Raw genomic sequence first — 24,845 nt, 5'->3', positions numbered from 1 at the left:
TGTAAAAATCTAGGAAACTTATGTCCACATTGATAATACGAGTCACACAGTACATTTTTATTCAAATAATGGGGTTTGTTTCTTCAAATGAAATAATACATTTTCTTATTAATCTGTCAAATTATTGTTTTGGGGATGCATACGATTCCTGATAGTTCTTCAGACAGAAATACCCTTTAAAGATAAATCTCTCATTAATTGAACTTATTTTAACAGGGTGGCATTTTTGGTCCCCACTCCCGGTCAGCAGATGGCGATATGCTCTTTTACTCGATTTATAACTCACAGAAGAATTGGCAAACGCGAAAACTCAATCCCTCCCATCATCGGAGCTCCATGGATCCTGTGTAACAAGCACGCGCATAGGTAGGTGGGTTTATGGAAAGCGGTGCAACATACACTCTTGGATTTGGTATATAGCTAGTTATCCAGATAACGTAAGCGAACATTTTGCTACTATATGAAGAATTTTGGCATGCTATCGTGAAGATCGGTTTTAGCCTGTGTAGCCACGGTACGTTAGTGTGACATACGTTAGCTTGACGTGGCTAGCTAGCTAGCCTGCGTGCTTGCAGCCTGTTTGTTTTTTTGTGCGTACTTTGGGTTTTTAAGAGGACAGGAATAAAGCCAGGAGGCGTGCCTTATTAGTTCTATGCGTGCCTATACCGTCTGATGATTATGGCAACTAATAAATTTGGTTATCGTAAATTCTAGTCTGTACTCGATATGACAAGACGTGTGTTGAGGTTTTACAAGATACTGATAAACCTTGGTTGAGATTAACTCATGTTTTGATGGCGATGGAAGAAGTTAACGTACGTCGACTAACATTTAATTTGACAAATTCGCGAGATTTGAACCATACCTACTCGTTATATATAGTAAAATATGTACTGGCTGTAAGTTCATCATATTATGAGTGCTGTTTCTCGATCCCTAATCATTCTGTTGTATCAATTTCAGGTGCAAAAAGTAATCGTCGCCACGATAACGTTGTTTCCTACCACAGATAGCTAAACATGACTAAGAAGAGGAAAAGGCAGGACGATTTTCAGAAAGTCAAACTTAAGGTTGGCAAAAGGAAGCCCAAAGCTGATAATGCAACGGACGTCAACTTCAGGACTAAAGGCGTACGTCTGCCGGAGCAACTAAAGACGGATGGTACTGGACCTACCACTCATCGGCACCTCAACATAAAGGTATCACTCTAGCAAGTTACGAGCTGTTATGGACCTGTGTTTATGGCGGTTTATCCATAGCAGATATCTGCAAATTTTTCTCAGCAGTGGTGTTAAAATTACTGCTACCAGTGTGTAATTTATATAAAGATTGTATAGATGCATTGTCAAAGTTCATAGCAATTCAGCTTTAGGCTGAATAAATAAAGCTGGTTCAGGGAGTTTGTTGTCCTAAAGACTTCTATTCAGTTCACATTTTTCCTTGGATATATGAGACAACAGTGTCGAGCACTGGCACTACTCGTAGAGTGACTTCCATTAAGTGTCTGCTGGTGTGTGTCTTTTAGGATCTCCTGTCCCAGCTGCACCACTACAGTGGTGGAGTGAAGCAGGGGGCGCTGGTTGGTCTGCGAGAGCTGCTGTCCCTCCACCCCCACCTCCTGGACCAGCACCTGTCGAGCGTGCTGAGCGAGGTGGCCGCCGTCTTCACAGACAAGGACGCCACGGTCCGCGCGGCCGCCGTGCGCCTCCTCCGCTTCGTGGCCCAGTGTGTGCCGGCCGAGCGGGTGGCGCCCTTCTTCCCCCTCCTCAGCGCCCACCTCACCTGCGCCATGACGCACATCGTGGAGGGCATCCAGCAGGATGCCCTGCGGGTGCTGGATGTCCTGCTCGAGCATTACCCCGCCCTGCTCTCCGCCCGCTGCACTGTCCTCCTCAGGAACTTCCTGGAGCTCATCTCCCAGCGCCGCCTGTCTCCGGCGGGAAAGGGGGGCGAGGACCGGAAGGCGGGGAGCTATGCCCTGTCCGTCACTCCTGGCCGCGCCGTCACAGCCCAGCAGTGGAGGCTCACTGTACTCACAAGGTACATAAAACATGTCATCTCCATTATATGATAAATATAATAACAGTGGCTTATTGACACACGGTACATGACACAAGACATCTCATCTGTTGTAAACTGTTGTAATGAGATAGATATTTATCACAACATACAATGACTCTTCATGATAGGGATGTTAATCAATTGTTTAAAATATTAAAAAATTGTATATGTTTATAATTTTCTTTCAAGAGTTAGATGTTAATTGGACTTATGATAATCACAATTTCAAAATCTATATTACAAACAATTTATTATTATTATTATTATTATTATTACTATTATTATTATTATTACTATTATTATTATTATTATTATTAGTAGTAGTATTATTAGTAGTAGTACTTGTAGTTGTAGTAGTACTTCTTATTTATAAATTCATTTAAATATATATCTTAAATTAATATTATTTTTGAACTGTTGTTTTTCCTTTTTAAAACTCCAGACTCCGCCTCTCACAAGCCCCTTATGTTCTTTGGGCTTTGAGTTTTGAGTTGCATGCAGTCATCGTACCTTGATGGCATCTGGTGTATTTTAATTAATGAACTGCCATTTTTGTGGTTTCTCTTTTAAGCATGATTTTTTAAAAATTCATGATGTAATGCATGTACTTAGCTTTTCTTTAAACATGGAACAGTGTTTTATATTGGCCTTGTTTTGGTGGGTATGCCAGAACAGTACCCACATAACATGTACTGTATACAGTTAAATGCTAAAGTGTTGTGAGAATTGTGGCAAATTGGTTGTTTTTCCTCTGTATTAATCATATTTTCATTTCAAATCAAGCAATTACTCTGTGACAAAATTCAGAATGTCTACATTCATTTCATGTGGTTTAAAAAAAAATAGACATTAAAGTCCCCCTTCTACATGTCAGTGTAAGTTTTGGGAGGAATGGACATCAGCTGCTTGAAATTGCACAGGTGTACCATATTTACTGTATTTATACTTGAAAAGCTGTGAATGTCATTTGGAATGGGTTATATCCTTTGGAAACATTTGTAGCGTCTACTTTTTAAGTTAAAAGATACAAGACAAGAAAACTACAGATGACAGGCAGAGAACTCAGTATGACAACCAAGGAAGCTGTTGTGAGGATGAAAGAAAAGAAGTCAATTAGTGATGACAGGGTGATTATTACATTGTCAGCTCAAGAAATTGCTAATTATCTCCATAAATTGGGGTGAAAGTATTTGCAGGACACTGTGCACAGAAGACAGGGAGGCAAATTACAGAGGCTACTCTAGTACATGTAAACCTCTCATCAGCATTAAGAACTGAAAGGCTTTTGGACAGATGAGACAAAAACAAATCTTTACCAGAGTGATGGAAAGGTGAAGGTGTGCGGAAAGAGAGGAACTACTCTGGACCCTCAGCATGCTACTTCATCTGTCAAGCATGGTGGAGGCAGTGTGATGGCTTGGGCCTGTATGGCTGCATCTGGAACCAGGTCAGCAGTCTTTATTGATGGTACAACCAGTTTTAGCAACAACAGAATGACAGCTGAATTGTACAGCGTCATATTGTGCAGCAGTATTCAGAGGAATGCCACCTGACTCATTGGACAGAAGTTTATCATGCAGCAAGACAACCCACAACACACGGCAATCTCGACCAAGGAGCCTATCAGGATGAAAAGGTGGAAGTGTTAGATGTGGCTCAGTCAGTCAACAGATATACACCCCACTGAACATGCTTTTCACATGCTCTAAAGAAAATTAAAGACTGAAACCCCTGCAAACACACAGCAACGGACGGAGGCAGTGGTAAAAGCTTGGTTGATCATCTTGAAGGATCATATCATGACTCTATGATATGATCCTTCAAGATGATATGATTTGATACAAATATAATTTGATACAAATATAATTAGTACAGAGGAAAAATGGCAAATCTGCTACAACTGACCCAATACTTTAGCATTTAACTCGTGCATATTCATTTATATTCACCCTGTCAAGCAGTTTTGCAACAAACTCATCAGGTGTCTGCCCTCAGGTTGGGGGGCTTCCTCCAGGCGGTGGTGGAGGAGAGGCCAGCGGAGGAGAAGGGGTCCCTTGGGGACTTCCTGGACAGGGAAGATAAAGGGCGTGGCTCTGTCACTCCCCTGGAGGTCACTTGGGAGGAGCATACACTGCAGAAAGGCGGTCTTCTGGTGTACGAGAACTCCGGGGCCCAGCCAGCTGTTGTGTCCAAATTCCGGCTCAGGTACAACTGCAGAGTGCAGGCTTAGAGCTGATTTAACCATGTTCTTTTAAAATATCTCAATTAGTGTACCACTAAAGAGAAAATATCTCTTAAGAACATACTGCTGTTGCAGTTCTGTTTCTTTGTCAAAAGCAATCACTTTATTTTCAACAGAAAGTGTAGCATGTTCATTCTACGGTCTACAGAAGATCTTTAATTCTACTAAAGATCAGTGGAGATTTATTTGCTTTGTAATTGTTGGATAATGTGCCAAATTTTGCATCTGAATGTACAGTTCTGTGTGTGTTGTAGGCCTGAAACAGAGCCTGGGGCTGGAGTTGCAGAAGGGCTGATTTCCGTGGAGACCGTTAGGGGTTTTGCTGCAACGTTAGTGCCCTTGCTGCTGGAGGTGTGGGTGGAGGCCTCAACGAGTGAACAGGGAAAAACGGACAGTACCCACCTGCTCGCCCCCGAGTCGATGTCCCTCATGTACCAGGTCCTGACCATCCTGCAGCTGCTGCGTCGCCTTACTCCAGAGCGCCACCAAAAGGACGACTTGGTAAGTGTGACGGAAATGCAGAAACAGGGTGTTTATGTTTCAGTCAAACTGTAGCCTGGAAGATTGTACTGCCAAGCAACCCCTGAGAGGAAGTGTTCATGGTTGTTAAGCAGATATATAATCTACAGAGCAGTAACAGCTGTTTATTGGGGTCATTTCACTAATTTGGTTCCTTTTACAGGTTGAAACTTGTAGGGAAAAGGTATATAAATTTTCCGTGTTTTTAGCAGTCCATCTGTAAATGAGCATTGTTATGTTACAAAAGAACTAAAGTGTCACAAGGTTGGAATTATTCAAGTTACAGGTGAAATTGCATTAAAAAAATGCATTCATACATTGTTGTGATTTTATAATTAAAATGCTACAAGATAATATATTTGCAATGTTTTAGTAATATTTTGCTGTGCAAAGCACACAGTGAGGAAAAGTTATTAATTTCTGTAAAACATCCACCAGTATTTTCAAATGTGTTATTATTCGCCTCTTTCTGTATCATAACATGCTATGTATTTTGAAATATAGCTTCATCTGATTAAATATTTTTTTAAATAAGTTACAAGTATGAAAACAGTACCAGGGTTAACTGAACTAAATTGTGTTTTGAGATTTTCATCAGTATTTTCAGCTGTTTTTGTACTCCATACCCTCATAACATGCTGAAGCTTGTGTTCAGGTATAGGTTCAGGTAAATTTGTTTTTTTTGAACCCTTGTACCCTAGTTCTTTGAGTCTTGTGAGCTCGTGTTCTAATGTCTCTCCTGCTCTCCCATTGCCTTCTAGGATGCCTGGTTCCGCAGCTCATACTTAAATGACTTCAAGCACCACTTCATGAAGAACTTCCCCTATGGTCTGCTGGAGGTGGCGAAACACAAGAAGAAGGGGGAGATGAAGAGGTGAGGGCGGGGCTGAGGGGGTTGAGGCTGGTGTAGGAGGACCTGTAACAAGCAGCAAAGGGGTGGGGGTCGGGCACAGATTCTAGAGCCGAGAGCCTCTACTTCTGCAGTTCTTCAGTCTTCTTTCTTAACCACAGAATGTTCTAGTAGATAACAGGAGTTTCAAGTACCTTATTAGAGTTATGACAGTAATGGACAAGGCACACCCAAGGCCACAATGACCAGTTCAGCAGTTAGTGTCCTCAATCACAATGCTTTGTGAATATTTATATGAAATGGACAGTAAATGTAACTGGTGAGAACAGGGAGCTGGATATGTGGTGAGTCTGTGGAATCCTAGGTTAGACTCGCGAAAGACAGAAACGCCTCACGGCTAACGCAGTCGGGGTCCTCTGTGCGCAGGGCCAAGCAGCAGCAGCAGCAGCAGGCGCCTGGGGCGGGCGGGGCCGCGGTGGAGCCCCTGGCGCTCAACGTCACGCTGTGCCAGGTGATGGTGTCCCTGAGCTCCAGGCCGCAGGGCGGGGAGGACGCCGAGTGGCTGGGGCCCATCAGGGCCTTCGTCAGGGAGACCCTGTCCGGCGGCGTCAAGCTGAGCTCCAAGCACCTGGCCGCCCTGCTGGAGGTGGTGTGGAGGCTGGTGCTCACCCACAGGAGCAGAGGTGAGGCGTTGTACCCTTGAGCAAGGTACCTAACCTGCATTGCTTTAGTATATATCCAGCTGTATAATTGGATACAATGTAAATGCTGTGTAAAAAGTTGTGTAAGTCGCTCTGGATAAGAGCTTCTGCTAAGTGGCTGTAATGTAATACTGAAACTGCTCAATTTGTGTTGGTTTTTGGCAAGGTATTTAAGTAATTCCCCATATCCGCTGTTGTGAACCCTGTTCCATCCTGTAAAATCGGCCAGTCTGTCCCTCGGTATGTGAGTGTAATGGTGTGTATTTCCCGTGTGATCTGTGTGTTGTCAGCGGTGACAGAGGAGCTCCTGCAGGCGGTGCATGTGCAGTACCAGCAGAGGAACCTGACCCTGCCCGTCCGAATGCTGCTGCTGCGCTTCTTCAGCCGCCTCTACCTGCAGGAGCACCAGGCCCAGCCTCACATAGCCAGGTACTGCCACGCCCATATCCCCCCTCTGGCACGCCCATATCTCCCCTCTGCCATGCCCATATCTCCCCTCTGCCACGCCCATATCCCCCCTCTGGCACACCCATATCTCCCCTCTCCCCTCTGCCATGCCCATATCCCCCCCTCTGCCACGCCCCATCCCCCCTCTGCCATGCCCATATCCCCCCTCTGCCACGCCCATATCCCCCCTATGCCACGCCCCTATCCCTCCTCTGCCACGCCATATCCCCCCTCTGCCACGCCCCTATCCCCCCTCTGGCACGCCCATATCTCCCCTCTGCCACGCCCATATCTCCCCTCTGCCATGCCCATATGTCCCCTCTGCCACGCCCATATCCCCCCTCTGCCACACCTATATATCTCCTCTGCCACGCCCATATTGCCCCTCTGCCACGCCCATATCTCTCCTCTGTTATGCTGTCCTCTTACCACACATTCTGTCCTGTCCCTTCCTCCCCTAATGGTGTGTACAGAGGGTGTGATGCTGTTCCCTAACCCCTCCCTGCAGGAGTAAGGTTCTCTCTCGCTGGCTGGCGTCCCTGCCCCTGCAGCTGGTGCAGCTGGGCTCACGGAACCCCCACCTGTCTGCGCAGCTGCTGCAGACTGTCCAGGCTGCAGCCGCGTGGAAGAACAAGGACCTGCTGCAGAGCCTTCAGATGCACGCCTGCAGACTCTACGGTAAGACACAGTCCCCAGAATTCCCCTTCAGCCAAGGTTCAAACCTTCACTGTGGGAAGCTCATTTAGCTTGAACACACCTCCAGTGATGCTAATCATTTTTGCTTGTTGATTCCTGCTTGTTTCACTACTTGTGGAGTTGTCTGAGGATCTGATGAATTCCAGTGGTTTTTTAAACCTGTAGGGCAACAATTCCTACCTGAATACTAAGTAATTCAAAACCCTCCCAATGTACCCCCCCTTCGCCAGTTTTGACTCACAGACATTGGACATATAGGATGCATCAGCTTTACAGTATGTGCAGTGCTTTTTGCCACAGTCAAGCCACATGTTGCCTATGAGGACAATATTGTAGTGAATTACATGCACAGAGATGAGACTCTAATATGGGCATTACAATGTGGGCCATTTATCATGTGGTTTTATCCAGTAGGGGGCAGCAAATTGCGATCCCCGCTGTCCGCTCATGCGTAGTTTCCTGGACCTTGTTTCATCTATTCAATTGAGGAAGCAGAGTTGTGATATATGTTGCATTGGTGCCATATATCTTGGCCCTTCAAGTGAAGTGAAACTGAAGAAGTGAAATCTGGGATTCTCTCATTTATACCAATCAGTCCTCAGAGGAGCCATAAAACTCTGAGGTAGGCTGGTGACCAGATGTCTTGGTTTGGTCTTTTAGTCTCTTGTAATCTGTCTCTTTCACCCCATCTGTGTTGTGTTTTACATTAGTTTTCTTATGGTATAACCCGTCCATTTTTTGGTGGTGGTGGGATGCCGTAATACCATTGACGTTATTTTGCCTGAATGCGTATTTGTCCAGCTGAATAAGAGTAAGACCCCAGAGTAAGTGTAGGGAGTGTTTGCTGGTTGGTACTGTTTCATCACAATACAAATGGGTGCTGTTTTTTCAGTGTATTTCAGAGAATCATGGTTTCAGGAACCATGGTTGCTTCTGCAGTTTGTGGAGATTCCCACAAATTTGTTTAGATACAGTTTGCTTGGACTTTAAAAACAAATTTGTTCACTGAAATGCAAGCAAGTTATAAAAACTTGACAATCCCCTTTTCCTAAAATAAACAGTGAGCCTTTGAGATAAAACAGTTAATCCTGGGTTTTAGCAAATGTGGAATGTTTCCTTGTCTTTGCCACTTGAGTAAAAAATAAGTTGATCTGGGTGTTGTATGGGGGGTTTCTGGAAGGGGGTTTCTGGAGTGGGGTATCAGATGAACGGGGAATGCTTGGTCTTCGTCGGAGGAAAGTACGGTTTGACTAAGAGGCACTGTCTTGTTCAGTGAACTCTGCAGCGTAATCAATCCAGTCCCAGAGTAGGTCTGGGTTTTGGACCGCACGACTCAAAGTCTTTCACGCGCCCCGCCCACAAACCTCTGAGTTTTGAACCGCCCGAGGCTGTATTCTTGGCAGAGAGAGAAAATGGGGCGGGGGGGGGGGGGTTTGGGGAGAAGGTCAGGGGGGAGAGGGATGGGTTGTGTGGGGGGGCTCGTTTAGAGGGGGGGGCGGTGGGGTGTTACAGAGGGACACCGGGGGCCCCGCATTAAACGACAGCAGCGGCGCGTAGCCGGTAACGCAGACGACCCTGGATTTCGGCCCTCACCTCGCGCGTCCCCCGCTTACGCAACCTCCGGCGCGCCCCGCGCCCCGCGCACCGAGCAGATGGCCTGGCGGGGGGGGGGGGGGGGGGGGGGGGGGGGGGGGGGGGGGGGGGGGGGGGGGGGGGCTGGAAAGCGCCGTGATAAGTGCACTGGAGAGCTCGCCTTTCAGCCATCACAAGATGCCTTTTGTCTGCCGGGCTGTGACATCAGCAAAGTGCGTAAGCGGGTAATTTGTCTCTATCTGTGATCGTTAAAATGGGGGGGAAGGGGGGGGGGCTCTGTGGGCGGGATGAGGAGTAGCCCTGGGTCTCATTCTCCGTCCAAGCTTTTAATCTGCAGCAGTGGTGTGGCCAGCAGGGGGAGCTGTGTCCCTATTAATGTTCGTACGCGCGCCTCTGTAATCGTGGCTAGACTGGATCTAAAGACGCAGGAACGGGGGGGTAGCTACGGCTCCTCCACTGAAGAATGCTCTCTCTTGTTTGAGGGTGTTGTGTTCAGGGTTCAATTTAATTCTGACTGTTCCGTGAGCTCTGCTGGCTTTATTTTTTAATTTGTGTTTAAATTTTCTTTGGGTAAATACAATTATTGCATTTTCATGATTTCTTGGGCATTGCTTAGAAGTTTCCATGATAAAGTGCAGGCGAAACCTGAAATGACCAGCAATCTGTGTTTGTTTAGAAAATAAACGTACAAGATTGTGTCAGACGATCTTGGCCAAGAGGAATATGTTTATGGAAACGAGCTCCATATGATTTCTTATATTGCTCATTATGTTCAATCATGCATTGTGCGCTGTCCTTCTATAATTCTCATATTGTAGATGTGTAGCTAATTCAGGGAATCACAAAGCCGTGCTTTCTCAGTCTCAGTACCCTGTCTGGGTTAATTGCCATAATTAACATCAGGGTTCTCCAGCATCTGTTATTGTCAGGGATTCCCAAACATGTGATCCAGGACATCTGGAGGCCCTTGATGGAGTCCCATAGATTACTTTTAAATTTGAAAAAATAAATACATCTTGTTGGAGTTACACCATTCATCACATGGTAGTCACTAATTATTACATTTTTATATTGGTCTAAATGGCTGCATGTGTTGTATACATCCATAATATAAAGGAATAAGAATTTTGGAACATTTCTGTGTAGCAGTGTGTTAAATACTATGTGTTAAATTACCCAGACTTTTAAGGTCAGCCATGAATGATTGTATTGACTTTGGGGGGGGGGGGGGGGGGCATGAATAGGTTTGGGATCTCTAGTCTTGCATGGGTGGCTGAGATGTCATGCCTCTGCAGATCCACAGGAGGGCAGTGTGGTGCTGTTGCCCGTGGAGTCGCAGCAGCGGCTGATGGAGCTGGTGTACTTCCTGCCCCTGCTGCCCCCGGAGCTGCTGTCCTGCCTCAGCCGCTGCTGCACCACGGGGAGGGTCTCTGCCACGCTGGCCGCCGCGCTCATCCGACTCGTGCACCTCAGGTACCCGCCCCGCTCGCCCTGTCCCGCCCCGCCCCGCCCCACCCTGTCCCGCCCCGCCCCACCCTGCCCCGTCCCGCTCCGCCCGCTGACGAGGCCAGAAACGCCCACTGATCGCCAGAGAGCACTCCCACCCAGCCGTGCCCTCCTTAACCCCACAGTGTAGACTAAACCCACAGTCTAGACTAACCCCACAGTGTAGACTAAACCCACAGTCTAGACTAACCCCACAGTCTAGACTGACCCCACAGTCTAGACTAACCCCACAATGTAGACTGACCCCACAGTCTAGACTAACCCCACAGTGTAGACTAACCCCACAGTGTAGATTAACCTCACAGTCTAGACTAACCCCACAATGTAGACTGATCCCACAGTCTAGACTAACCCCACAGTGTAGATTAACCTCACAGTCTAGACTAACCCCACAGTGTAGATTAACCTCACAGTCTAGACTAACCCCACAGTGAAGATTAACCCTACAGTGTAGACTGACCCCACAATCTAGACTAACCCCACAGTCTAGATTAACCCCACAGTCTAGACTAACCCCACAGTGTAGACTGACCCTACAGTCTAGACTAACCCCACAGTGTAGACTGACCCCACAGTCTAGACTAACCCCACAGTGTAGATTAACCCCACAGTCTAGACTAACTCACAGTGAAGATTAACCCTACAGTGTAGACTGACCCCACAATCTAGACTAACCCCACAGTCTAGATTAACCCCACAGTCTAGATTAACCCCACAGTCTAGACTGACCCCACAGTCTAGACTAACCCCACAGTCTAGACTGGCCCCACAGTGTAGACTGACCCTACAGTCTAGACTAACCCCACAGTGTAGACTGACCCCACAGTCTAGACTAACCCCACAGTGTAGATTAACCCCACCGTCTAGATCTCCCTGATGAGCAATATTGTTGCTCTGCTTGAGAACAAAATTATATTCTATTGGAGATTCACAGTTTTTAATATTTTATATTACATTGCATTGCAGGCATTTAGCAGATCCAGAGCAACTTACACAAATGTTATTTAACATATATGTAACACGCACGTGCACACAAGTACTTTTTGCTGATATATTTTATGTAAGATATATTACATAATAATTTACTGTTTTGTTGAATGGCAAAATTTATCTATGTGTATGTAAGGCTAATTTTCAGCAATTGCCCCCTAACCCAGATGGCTGTGTGATTTGAGGTATACTGAATAATTGTGACATGTTAAATTAGCAAAAAATGCTATCACAAAAAAAATTTGAATTACAGTACAAAATGAAAATGATAAAATATTTCAAATGCGAGTATCACAATCGCAGCTTTTGTTTCAGCATTTTATTATTTTTTTTCCCGTTCCTTTAAAAGTTCCTGTAAGCTGTGCTACGATGGTCTGGTCTGAAAATAAGCGTTTATAAAATAAAAAAAAAGACTTCACTTTTGTAAGTGATAAAGTGACCGTAAAATCAGGAGGAGCCGAGGCTTCCGTCTGATTGGTGGAAAGGCTCTCTGCAGCGGGCCCCGTGGCCCGGCCTCGCGCAGCGCACACCCGGCTGTCTGGAGCGTTCCGGAGAGCGCCTGTCGTCCCCGGTTACTGAGCGGAGACGGGAGCCGGCGAGTTTTCCTTGCTAATGGAATCAAACAATTTGGCCCAATCAGGGAGCGGCGAGGGCCGTGGCGTGGGATCAATGCCGAGCCGCGCGCGGGCCCTTGTTGTCCACTTTCTCCCATTAGGCTGTGACTGGACGCACTTGTTGAGCCGTAATGGCCCTCGACAAAGCGCCCACTCAGGGCAGCCGAAAGTTCAGGCCACTCTAACCAGCCCTGACGTTTTCATGGTGTTTTAAAACCCCCTCATCTTTCTTTGCGCTGCCAAAAGTCTCCCATTGATTCCAGCGCTGGCGCTTGTTGCAGGGGGGATCGTTTCATGCTTCTTCGGCCTCCTCTGTGGGCCCCCGTGTAGGAGTCTGCGCAGTCTGTTTGCTCCGGACGCGGGCTCACGTTGCGTGGGAAGTCCGTGGCGATGCCGGCTTACCTCGGAGCGGAGCGGAGCGGGAGAAAGAGCCCGCATCGATCCGGCAGGCGGAGCGCCAGCTGGGCCATTGATTTTGCCGCGTTGCGGGCCTCATGCACACCAGACAAGTCTATTACAGCTGACCCTCCCGTAGTGTAAGAATTTAGGGTTGAATGTGTGGCGTGTGTGTGTGTGTGTGCGCACAAATGTATTAGGAACTTGAGTTGGTTGAACTGACGGAATTGAATTATTGCCTTTTTTACCAGAGAAAGGACAGAGCACCTTGCTTTGGTATTTTTTGTTTGTGTTCCTCAGACAGGGAGAAAGCAGAGACCGTCGCGGTCAGAAAAAGGGATCACTGCTCAGAAGGTGTGCTTTGCACTCATTTTTAAAAAAAAGTTTATTTTATATGACAAATGAGCCATATAAAAATGATATTAACGCTTTCCTGCAAGCGTAGCGTGAAAAGCTGCCCCCCCACGCGCGTCCATTCTTCAGGTCCGCGGGACTGACTTTGATTGACAGCGCGTGCGTTTGCTCGGCCCAGTGCCTGATGGGAGCCCGAGGCTGTAGGTCGCGTGCGTGAGGATTGTGCGTACGAGTTCACTTGCCTGCGTGTGTGTGTGTGTGTGTGAGCGTGTTTACCGCTGTGAACACGTGTGTGTGTGATGAAGAGGGATGACCGGGTCTTACACTGCGTCTCTGTGTTACACTGCGGTTCCTTTGCACTGCCACGGTTGCGGTCATTCAGCGGAGTCCCCTGTAGCCTCTCTTTTTGGACCGCACGACTCAAAATCTTTCACGCGCCCTGGTCTGCGGTCTCGGATCCTTTTGATGTTCGTGGTACGGAGTGTGACCCCGGCCTTCTGGGTAATCGCTTTGATCCAGACCAATATCAGTGATACAGCCGGTAGCCTGAGGTCACAAATTACAAAGAACCCGCGTTCAGCGAATTCCTCAGCTTCTTGCGAGCCTGTAGGCAAGTGACGCCCGCAAGGCTGCAGTACTCACAAATGGCCAATAGAGTGCAGTGTTGGTCCTGCTGTTCTCTCAGTATGCAGTTTTCTCCATGCATGCGCTGTGGGGAGGGGAGAACATTCGTTCTGCAAAGAAAGGGCAGTCCGTACTACTACGTTGTAGTGCATTAAATGTTGCATCCTATTGAGTTAATGTTCTCATCCCTTTGTTTAATGGGATGTTTTGAACACACGAGGGCTTTGAAATTACCCAAGACAAAAAGTTCAGTGTGGTGGACTGAGTGCTGGATCTGATTCCAGCTGTGAGACTCCGTCAAAGCCTTGTTTTGTAAAGGGCAGTGAAAGTCTCAGGTTTGGAATGCCCTTGCCACTTTCTCTGTCGAAAACGCCTATTTTTCATCTTCAGAATAAAGTTCCTCAGAGGCTTCAATGTGTTTAAGACATTGTCTTTCTGTGTAGATGAACAAGTTTCTCTGCGTGGCTGGGTTTATTTGGTTAAAGGAGGAGTGGTCATTCAGTTGCTTGAACCCCATTGGCTGGCTGCAGAAAGGTCGAGGAAGCTCTTCCTTAGGTTTTCTGCATGGGCCATCCTGAAGAGCAAAGTTCCTTCCAGTGGTGAAAGCGAGCTCATCAGAACAGGGAAGAGCGGCGTACCTGCGTGAGCAGGGGGCAGAGGTCCACTGGGCGGGCGCACAGGGCTCAGGATGTTCTGCCCTTTAGCCCTGGCTCCCGCGGGCCTGGCCAGCGGTCAGCGTGTGTGATGTGACTGTGTACGCCCCTCTTTGCGTAACTCTGAGGCATTCAGCTGACTGTGGTGCTGGCAAAAGCTTTGGGGGCTTTCTGGTGGTAATGGGGTGGGGGGGTGGGGGGGGGTTCCCATTGGGCCACTGTTATTCAAACCAGGTTTAGGGGCAGGGGGGTGTGTGGGGGAGGGGACGGCGGGCAGTGGGGCATGAAAGAGGGCCTTTCTGAAAGCACAAAGGAGCCTTTGGGAAGCTGGGCACTGACGGGATGCGAGCAGATACCAGCCAACCTGCACGTGTCCCGCGGACCCTTATATAAACACACCCACAGACCATGTTCTCCATTACAGCCAAAAAAAAGTTAGAAAACTTTATGTAAAAAATCCTTTTTTCCCCGTTGAGGCCTGTGACCCAGTTGTGTGAGTGTTGGGTGTCACGAGAAGAGGGGCGTCCCCATTTGCCCATCTCACCCCCTCCCCCTTCCCTGCCCTGTCCCCTTTTAATAATCCCACTGCAAAGACTACTCAACTACTTCTTAATCTCTGCGTTTCCTACACCAGCTTCAGTTTTCCAGAGTCGTGAATTCTGTTTTCAGTGGAACAGAGCAACAGTGTGCCAAGCCAGTATTGCTTAAAAGAAATATGAGGAAAGTAAGGCTGTCAAAAGTGCCATGAAATTGAGTTCGAATACTAGCTTTTGCAATTAGTTAGCGTTCGAATATATTCAAATATCATTTGCCTATAATTCACAAATTAGTGAATTATAAAAAAATCTAAGTAGCGCTTTATAAAATTTCAACATGACTCGATTTGACCGTGGAAACGGTTGTGGCTCTACGTCAGGTCTTCACTTGACGTATGCACGCCAGTTCATTTTATAAATGAGCCCCTGCAGTTTCTATAGCCTAATGCGCAAATGAATAAAGCACTTTCTCGTGGATGTAATTTGCCACAACGCATTTATTAATCACAATAATAGGGAAATGATTGTTTATAGGAAATCCCTGTTTATTTCTTAACACAAAAACTATTCAAACGGCTAATACCTGTAGCCTAAAACAACATAAATTACTTACTACGTTTAGTTTGTTTAACTTCTTTCATCATCCAGTTTTATCAAAATCTTCAGAACAGAAAGGAAACATCGTGTCCCATTTATGGCCAAGAAGCCGAAAAATTTGCAAACAGGGCTTCTACTACCAGCTAAGTGGGACCAACTCCTCCGATGTTACTGCCATTTTCATCGTTAGTTTTCAGTATTTTTGATGCGACAGAGGAGAAGTAGCCTTAGCACAGGAAATGAACTTTGCGTGCATGAGCATGATTCGCCGTATGAAAATTAAAGCCTGTATATTTAAGTTAATTACAAAACGCGGAATCAAAAACGCGGGACCCAAAACTAATATTCGAATCCTCAAATTTAGGTTTGAACTTGAAAAAAAAAAAGATTTTCGAATAGTTTTCGAACTTCGAATATTTTTTGACAGCCCTGGAGGAAAGGACATGGCAGCATAATCATGTTTGGCCGCATGCAAAGATTGTGCTTAATATCTTTGATCTCACCAGCAGATCTTATGCTGTTATTTTGTGTGTGCGTGTGCGTGTGCGTGTGCGTGTGCCGATGCAAGCCCCGGAGGAAGTGGTCACACCTGGTGGTTTCCCGTTCGTAGCTGGACACCCTGAAATGGTGATCCTGCACTGGGAGGAAATGAGCGTGTATATTTAGGCTGACATTAGCAGATCCGTCGCCGTGTAATGTGAGAGCGGATCAGCGGCGAAGCGTGGCGGCGTGACCCGCGCACCGGGGGGGCGGGAGCCGGATGAGCGCGTGCGATTTGAGCGGCCGTGGCAGTAGTGGGCGGGGCCGAGGGGAAAAGGGGCGGGGCCCTCGATGCGACTGACGCAGCCGTGCCCCCTCCATCCCTGCAGGCGGAGGCTGGGACTCGGGCCTCTCCCTTTTCCGCTAATCCCCCGCTTTTCTTTCGCACGCTCGTTTTCGCGGCGTGACGTCTGCTCCGATGGCCCGTTTCGCGGACGCGCGGCATTTTCTGTTGCGCCGCGATCAGGTTTGTTTCCGCTTCTCGGCCCTTGGGCTACGTGTCCGCTTGCGTAACCTGTACCGTTTAAAAGCTGGTTTGAGTAAAACCGTGTCAGATATTACTGGGATTTTTACTGGCTCAAAATGACCCTGATGACTCTGTCAGTAACAGTTTGAATATTAAAGCATCACTCTACATTATTTTCATTTGTATGCTTTCAATATAAGTGACCATTTTGTTTTTTAAAGACTTCACATCCTGGCTGATATTTAGTGCTGTTTGGTGCTGTCTCAGAGCTTTTGACCAACATATCTTTGTTAAAGCAAAAGGGTAACTTGTATTTTAAAGATGTGGCATTTCTATGAATAATTTTACATGTTTCTATTGATTATATTTAATATTGAAAATCAGCTTTCAAAACGGCCATTGCATGTATCTTCAACATCCTCAGTATTTTTGTGAAAATTTGGTTATGACTGAATCCACGTCAGACCTGTTAAAAAAATGAGTTTGAGGAGTTATATTTTCCTCTCCTGACACGCAGCACATTTTAAAAGTGTCAAGGGTCTAAAGGTCAATTTCTAAAGGAAAATTCCATTTAAATTTAATGGCATTTAGTGGACACTTTTCTCCAGAGAGACTTGCAATGCAAACTTTTTTTTTAAAGAATGGTGAGAAAGGTGTGCAGCATGTGGGACAGATAGACATTGTATTTCGCTAAAGGTCTTGCATCTTGCTCACTACGTTGCAGATCCTCTCTCTGCGGCTGGTCAGCTGGGAGACAGGAAGTGGCCGTGAGCGATGTGGATTACTTCAGCTTCCTGTTCTCCACACTCACAGGTGAGTACCCCAGCAGGTGCACAGCCGTGGCAAATAAGCCCCCCGTCTGTGAGTTTTAAGACCAACTGCAGTATTAGTCCACTAAAGATACACTTCATGGCCAAAAGTATGTGGACACCTGACACCTAACATTTCATTCAAAACTTTGGGCGTTAACATGGAGTTGGTTCACCCGTTGCTACGACAACAACCTCCACTCTTATGGGAAGCCTTTAAACTAGATGCTGTAGTATTGTTGCAGGAATTTTCTTCCATTCAGCCAGAAGAGCATTAGGGATGTCAGGCACTGATTTGATGCCTGACATCCCTAATGTCTTTCCAATTGATCCCAAAGGTGTTGGATGGGGTTGAGGCCAGGGCTCTGTGCAGGCCAGTCAAGTTCTATCACACTGTTCTCGACGAAACCATTTATATACGAACCTCACTGAATGCCTGGAGGCATCGTCATGCTGAAACAGGAAAGGGCCTTCCCCAAACTGTTGCCCCAAATTTGGAAGCCCAGAATCATCTAAAATATCATTGCATAAAGGTTTCCCTTCACTGGAATATGGGGCCTAGCCCATACCATGAAAACAGCCCCAGACCGAGGGGTGTCCAGATACTCCTGGTCATATAGTGTACTTCAACACTGTTGTGGCTTACACACATAATGTAAACTCAGTGCACAGTCGGAGCAGTTAGAATGAAGCCTGTAAGGTGTTGCCCTGACGACGAGGTTCTGGCTGTGGGTTCCGGTCCGCAGGGTTCTCCTCAGAGAAGCTGGCAGCCCTTCAGCACGCCGGCGAGGATATAGCGCTGCCTCCGTCGCCCCTCTCGCCCCTCAGCGTGTACCCCACCCAGCAGGAGCAGTTCAGCCACCACTGGGTCATAGTGGAGGTGGGTACGCCCCCCCCCCCCCCCCGACCGCACGCCCGAACCGCACGGCCCCCTCATAACGCTCATCCCCCCCCCCCCCCCCCCCGTCCCTGCTTTTTCATTTCCCTTTAGCATTTCTTTATCACTGTGTTTTTGCTTCTCTGTTAGCTCCTCTGTCTCGTTTTCTGCTTGCGAGAGGAACCGGTACCAAAGGAACTCGAGTGCTGTCAAATCGTTTGCCTGCTACCTCCCAACTAAACGCTTTCCCCAGAGGTTCATCACTGAACTTTTTGCGAGAAACCTGTAAATGAATTTCGTTCACGCCGTAGACACAAAGTGGCCGGGGGCCGGTTCTAATCAGCGCGAGACGGCTGTCCTTCGGTGGCGAGCGCTCCTGTAATACCGTGTGGAGCGCAGAGTGTGAAACGATCCCTGGCTGGCGCTGCTTCTGAGGCCTTAGCGGGCTTCGGCTGCAGTGCGTTCGGTGTGCGCAGGCTGGATGGTGACTTGAGGGGAGATTCCATATTGGGCAAAAGAAGGCTTCCATTTTAGTTTAAAATAATTTTTTTTTTTTAAAGTGTATTGGTTAGCATTCTGGCGCATCAGCTGCAAATCAGGTGTGCCCTTTGCCAGGTAAGATTGCGGGTGTGTCTGACACTGGTTCCCTGGCACCAGAGGTTTATCATTCTCTGTTCCACCTTCAGGCCCGCTGCAGACGTCTGCATGTTCTGAAACCAGCCCGCTCAGCTGGTGCTGACTGAACCGTGCCATTGATACTGTTCACTGCAGCAGAATGGGCCAGATCACCCAGCCGGCTGCCCCATGGGTTGAAGAATTGGGGGGGGGGGGGGGGTGTCATGGCATCGACTTCCCCAGTGGCTGATACCAGGCGGAGGCCCCCCAACTAGCACGGATGCTTAATTAGCAAACAAATTAATCAGACGCACTTTGGCTTAATTGCTCCACATCAACAAGGCTAAGACTCTCTCCCCAGCCCTTTCCCAACCTGGTGGGGTGGGGGGGCACGGGCAAGATAGCACCCCCCTTGTGATGGGAGTACTGCCACATTCCTCCACCACTGCTCATGGTCCACCCTGACGGGTATAGGGACAGACACCGGGACGGAGGAGAGGGGGGGGAAATGATTCACTGGCTGATTGTTTATTCGGTTTAAGTGGCCATAAGACGTGTGGCCGCACGTGCCAGGGCATTCAAATCTCACTTGACTTATGCCCTTGCACTGCTTTTAAAAAATGGTATTTTACATGGTTTTACATGGCTTCATTTCAGAAAAAAATGTACTGCCCACTCAGTAGGTTAGGGGTGTTTCAGCTTGCACGTTGCATAACGTCTACATTGCCGTTGACCCTACAGCCAGCAGACACAGTCCCAACTGCAACTTCCGCAGCCCTGTTGTGTCTGTCCAGGACCAGGGCGAAGCCGAAGCTCGAGTTCGTATTCACGGCACAACGCCCTCCCTTCCCTCTGGTCGCCGACTCCAGACATTTTGAGGAGCGAGTAATGCCGGGAGTTGAAATTTTATCAGGGCGCACGTCGAGGTGCACTCCACTTGCAATAACACGGGGAGGCCTTCCGCGCCCGGTTATCAAGGCGCCTGTGGAAAGTGATAAATGCTAACGAGCGCTGGTGGAAATGATTTGGGCCTGACATTTTTCCACGGAAATTAAAACGAGAACAAAACCAGGCCCTGGGGGAGGGGAGGTCAACAAGAAATGATAATGTAAAAAGAAAGATCACTAATTTCACACCACAATTAAAGCTCAAGTTTTTTTTTTTTGAGTTTTTCATTTCCAACGTCCAAGTCAATCAGTGGCGGGCGAGGAGAGGGATGGGAGGCGTGCGCCGGGCAGCCATTAAAGGACGAACCGCGTCGGCTTTAATTCCGCTAATGAGACGATATTGTTTCACTGTTAGAATGCCAGCAGGTGCAGGTTTGTGGCCCCGTCCGCTCCCACCTTCTCTTGGAAATATGTGATAGGAACGGAAATTAATGAAGGAAAGTTGGAAGAAAAGCTCTTCAGACTCTCAGAAGTTTCGCAGATCTCAAGTGTGCGTCTGAGGTTTCAGTGAAAGGAAGGAAGGGTAACGGAAAACCCTGACATCTAAGTCTGTATGAGATTTGGTGGGTTTCAGATTCAGATGCAGATGCTTGGCCTTGAAGGACGCTTGGAGTGTTGCCTGAATTATTAAGGGGATAAAAGGGTCACCTCTTGGGCGGTGATGGTGGGATGGTGGGGGGGTTTAACCTGTATGACGGCTAGTTGATGAGGTGAGGTGAACGTCTTGGTGCTTCTACCTCTTTGGAGCATCTTAAGAGACTGCAAAAGACTGTTTGTAGACTGCAGTGATCTCATAGTGTGTTGATAATGTGCTTTGTGCTTGCATTGGTGGATGGCTCTTCCCCAGTAATAGAAATGCACCAGTTTTTTTTTTTTTTTTCTTCCAGCCAGATACACGTAGGGCTCAAGTCACCAACTTTGGGCCTGATTTACTAAGACCATTAGCACGTGTAAAACCGTTTGGCACACACAAAACCAATAACATGACCAATGATTGGTCGTGGTATTTGCTTTGTACCAATCATTGGTCGTGTTGTTTGTTTTTACATGTTGCTAAATGTCTTTGTAAATCAGGCCCAAAGTTGGCGACTTGAGCCCTGTGTCTAGCTGGCTGGAAGGAAAAAAAACACGAACTTGTATTAAAAAAAGTGCCTTAAAAAAAGTTCCTGTTTTGCACGTGCCAAAGGTCTTAGTAAATCAGGCCCTGTGAAGTCCCCAGAACAGAAAATAATTATTGGATAAACAAACAGTTTTTGGCCGACTGCTCCTAAATGGGTGGTTTGAATTCAATCTGAAGAGTCAGAGGAAATGCGCTAACGTCAGGCTCTTCAACACCGCTACTGAAGGGTGGGGGTGGTGGGGGGTACAACTTGTTATTACCAATCAGGAGATAATAATTTGAGGCTTTTCTAATCCTCCTCTAATCTCGTTCCCCTTGATTAATGGCCGTCAATGGCTAATAATAAAAGGCAAATTGAATGGCATGTGCGCGTCCTTTCATTTGTTCTGTAATCCAATCCGAAAGTAATGCCATTATTGTAATTTGATTTCAACCTCGTTACCACACGCACGCACAGACTTATTTATTGTTTGTGCTCATAAAATATCGTTGGGGGGTAGGGGTAGGGGGCGGGGGGGGGAGAACTCTGCCTGCGCCTAATTTGCGGAGTGTCAAGTCCAATTATTGCCACACACTCCCAAGGCCAGGGATTAACCCTTTAACGCTGCAGACCACAGCAGTGATGAGACGGGCTCGGCCGCCGCCTGCCTTCTCCACCGGTTTCAGCTCTGTAGGGGAACAGGGCCTGTCTGTGGACTCCTTTTGTCCATAAGTACTACTCCGCTCACTGACAGCACTGTCTTCCATCATCCACTTTTCCTCCCACCACTGTCTATGTGGAGACCTAGATACGTAGTGTGACCCCTCTCCACATGCTCATGGTAATTTGACCCGTGCGCATCTGCGCCCGAATCAGTTTTATTTTAATCTTGTCTGATATTCCTCAGATTATCTTGTACAATCTCTCGGGCTCTGACATCACTAGCTACTTAGCTGTTTAATCGGGGTGCTTTAATACTGACGCATCCCGTTGCCTTATCAGATATAATAACCCTGGCTGTAAAGGGATGCTAACTGAGGCGCAGCTTTTTGCAGAACAACCGTTTACTTAAGCGTTGACCTAAGCGTTGACCTAAGATAGTACAGTTCAGTGCAGTGACTCCTTTCATCTGCTGCCACTTTGGCCCCTCGGCAGTGGTTGACTGTACGTCTGGGCAACGTGAGCGAAATGCCAACGTCTCTCTCACCTCACAGGAAGTGTGTCACTGTCTGGAGAACGTGGGCGCCCGGTCCCAGTGTTTCGATGTGCTGCAGAACGCCATCTGCAAGAACCTGGTGAGTGCATTGCGTTTCTGCTGCTAGCATTAGCATAGCGTGCAGGGCTGTTCGGATCAGGAGGCTTTATTGGTTTATTGGGTGTACAGGTTTTGCCTAAGCAATTTATCATTAATGTCAAAGGCAAACGAAGGGTACGCTAGGTCAGTTAGATGAAGAATATCATTTGGAGGAAAGAAAATTGTTTGGTTAGTGACTATTTTGCTGTCAGGACTGCAGCAGTTTTTTTTTGAATATTTCATTGAATATCATGCCAATGATTCAATCTGTGTGTACAATGTTATAAAACCACCAGTAGTAGTAATATTATAATAGCAAATATTCTGTGTGGCATATTCAGATGATCGTTTTATCGCTTTTGGTTTATTCAACTTGGATTAAGGTTTTTGGCCAATTTAGAAGCAGACAAGAAAATTTCTTCATCTGGTTTCAAGTCATTGTGAATCTGAAAAAGCTGAAACCATCACGTACTTTCAATGACTCTGCCTTGAACCAGTGTTTTGAAGGGATGTGTTTGTAAGGGATGTCTTCTCATTGGCTTATTGTCAGCACACAGTAGCTCCCTCCCATTTTAGGACTAAGGAACCCTCACTTTCCAGTCAGGGCTGCTTTCTTTCTGACTGTGTAGTCACTAACCCCCCACCCCATGAGCAAACAGGATGTGATTTTTATCAAATTCATAAAAATCCTTACATTTTAGCCATAAGCATTCTTAGTGGAGATGAAAAAGGTGAAATATATAAGTGACATAAATAATAAAGATTTGTACCTGTCCATACCCCATTCTCCCTGGCTGCGGTCTCCTGGTGCAGACCTGTCTGCAGGTGGTGCCAGACAGTACGGCTGCAGCCCTGCTGCGGGTGGTGTCCTGCCTGCTGGACCTGTCCTTCCTGCCCAACGAAGTCCTGCTGCGTTTCCTTAGCGACTGCTGCCTGAGCCTGCTTAGCCTGCTGGAGCAGGAGCAGGGCGTCCCTGACAACAGCGAAAAGGGGTACCTCCCACAATGCACCAGTGCTCACACCTGCAGCTTCATCTCCAAAGGCCAGCGAAGTCTTTGGCTGCATTTGTTTTGCGAAGGCCCAGAGAGGCTTTCACAAGCGCTAGTCAAACAAACTTAAGCCCAAGGTCTTGTTTTGCCTGTTAGCCTGTGAAATGTTTTTTGTGACATTGTGCCTTTATCACTGTACCCCAAGCCTGTGCGCGAAACCCCACCGCCCTATCCCAACCCATTTCAGAGCATTCATCAGTAAGAATGCTTGCCACTGGGGAGCAAGAGGAGCCATTTGAGACTCAGGGCCCAGAACAAAGCCAGGCGCTCTTTCGAGGCACTGTTCCTATGTAGCCGCTCTGTTCTGTGCTGACGAGAGCCTTGTCCTGTTCCCTGGCAGCGAGACGGTGAGGGCCGTGTGCCTGGCGGCACTCAGCGGCGTCCCCCGGCTGCTGCGGCTGGTGCTGCAGTCGCTGCACGTGTCGGACCTGTGCGAGGAGGAGTTCTCCCAGCTGGCTCAGATGCTGTCCTTCCTGCTGCGGCAGAGCCAGCTCCGCAACCACATGCCGGCCAACGCCGCCCTCCTGCAGCACATCATCCAGGACCTGACGGTACGGAAGTTGCACGGGGGCTGATGGGAGTTGGAGTCCGGAGCTCCTAAAACACTTTCAAGCTTTGGACTTAATCTTCCATTGTTCTCTTTGTAGAATTTCTTGAAAGATACTGCCACTTGCATGCATTTCTGGGCTAGCTAATGTTGTTTACGTCAGGGGGGCCCAGTCTTATCAGTGGCTGCAGGTGCAAGGTTTTGCTGAGGTATTAATCTTGGTCTTCAGTCCAGGTCATGATTTGTGGAGATTAGGTAAGACTGGACACCCTCTTGTCTAGGCGTTCCTAACTCTGGAATTCTCAAGGCTGGTGTTGAGACGGCTGTAGTGTCCAGTCTTTTGTTCCTGCAGGACACTTAAATGTAGTTTGCTGGTTGAATCAGGAAGCTTTATTATATCTTTATAACTGTCCTCCACAAGTGTGAGCAGTTTATAGAGATGTGCCTGGCTGTGCTGTGGGTTGGCTCTGTACTGACTGCCTGTCCTCTTCTGTCCTTCCAGCGCTACTGTCAGGGTGAGGCACAGGAGCAGTGGCTGTCTGACCTGCTGTACTGCTACAGCGTCACTCTGTCCACACACCGCAGCAACCTGGGGCTCCGCGACATATACTGACACCCGCTGTCACCTACACCATCACCCAGTCCAACCAAACCCTTCCCCCAGTCACTTCTACCAAACCCTTCCCCCAGTCACTTCTACCCAACCTCTTACCCAGGCCAACCAAACCCATCCCCCAGTCTCTTCTACCAAACCTCTAACCCAGGCCAACCAAACCCTTCCCACAGTCTCTTCTACCCAACCTCTAACCCAGTCCAACCCAACCCTTCCCCCGACCCCTCTACCCAACAGTAAATGAGACCAAGCCAACACATCCTCCACTTCTTCTACCAAGCAGTAACCAGGTCCAACCAAACCACTCCCTCGACGACTCTACGAAACTGCAACCCAACACACCCCACACTCCCCATTTCCCCTACCAAATGGAAAACTCAGCCCATCACCTCTGTGGAACAGCAGCCCAGTTAATGCCTGAGAATTTGGACACCCCAGCCCCCCCCCCCCTTCTAGACATACATTGGACCACCCAACAAACCTGCCACCCCCCCTCTATCAAGGAGTCCTTTTTTTTTTTTTGCCTCTATATAAGGGAGTTACTCAGTTGTATAACTGAAAATAGCCTGAAAAAAAAACTTTTTACAATAAAATGCATCAAATTATAAA

General features: G+C 47.6%; 1 protein-coding gene across 6 annotated transcripts; it reads left to right on the top strand.

Annotated features, from left to right (window-relative positions):
• Positions 1-295: 295 nt before the first annotated feature.
• tex10 (testis expressed 10) lies at positions 296-24,845 on the top strand. 6 transcript variants are annotated; one of them, XR_004761361.1, is made up of 17 exons: positions 297-366; positions 964-1,199; positions 1,526-2,040; positions 4,057-4,266; positions 4,558-4,804; positions 5,584-5,696; positions 6,099-6,355; positions 6,664-6,802; positions 7,329-7,498; positions 10,405-10,582; positions 17,110-17,198; positions 17,941-18,074; positions 21,948-22,028; positions 22,841-23,019; positions 23,417-23,627; positions 24,126-24,290; positions 24,365-24,845. XR_004761361.1 is itself a non-coding variant. In XM_035380657.1 (16 exons), the coding sequence occupies exons 2-16, from the start codon at positions 1,020-1,022 to the stop codon at positions 24,234-24,236; spliced, it is 2,814 nt and encodes a 937-aa protein (XP_035236548.1). In that variant the 5' UTR covers positions 296-366; positions 1,010-1,019; the 3' UTR covers positions 24,237-24,845. The 6 variants fall into 6 exon arrangements, 5 of the variants coding, with proteins under 5 accessions (XP_035236548.1, XP_035236334.1, XP_035236395.1 ...); XM_035380657.1 differs by having other exon boundaries at positions 296-366; positions 1,010-1,199; positions 24,126-24,845; XM_035380443.1 differs by having other exon boundaries at positions 24,126-24,845.

Source organism: Anguilla anguilla, chromosome 1 (genome assembly GCF_013347855.1).
Source record: "Anguilla anguilla isolate fAngAng1 chromosome 1, fAngAng1.pri, whole genome shotgun sequence".
Taxonomy (NCBI): domain Eukaryota; kingdom Metazoa; phylum Chordata; class Actinopteri; order Anguilliformes; family Anguillidae; genus Anguilla; species Anguilla anguilla.
Note: the sequence above shows the minus strand (reverse complement) of the source record. Positions and strands in the feature narration are given on the sequence as shown.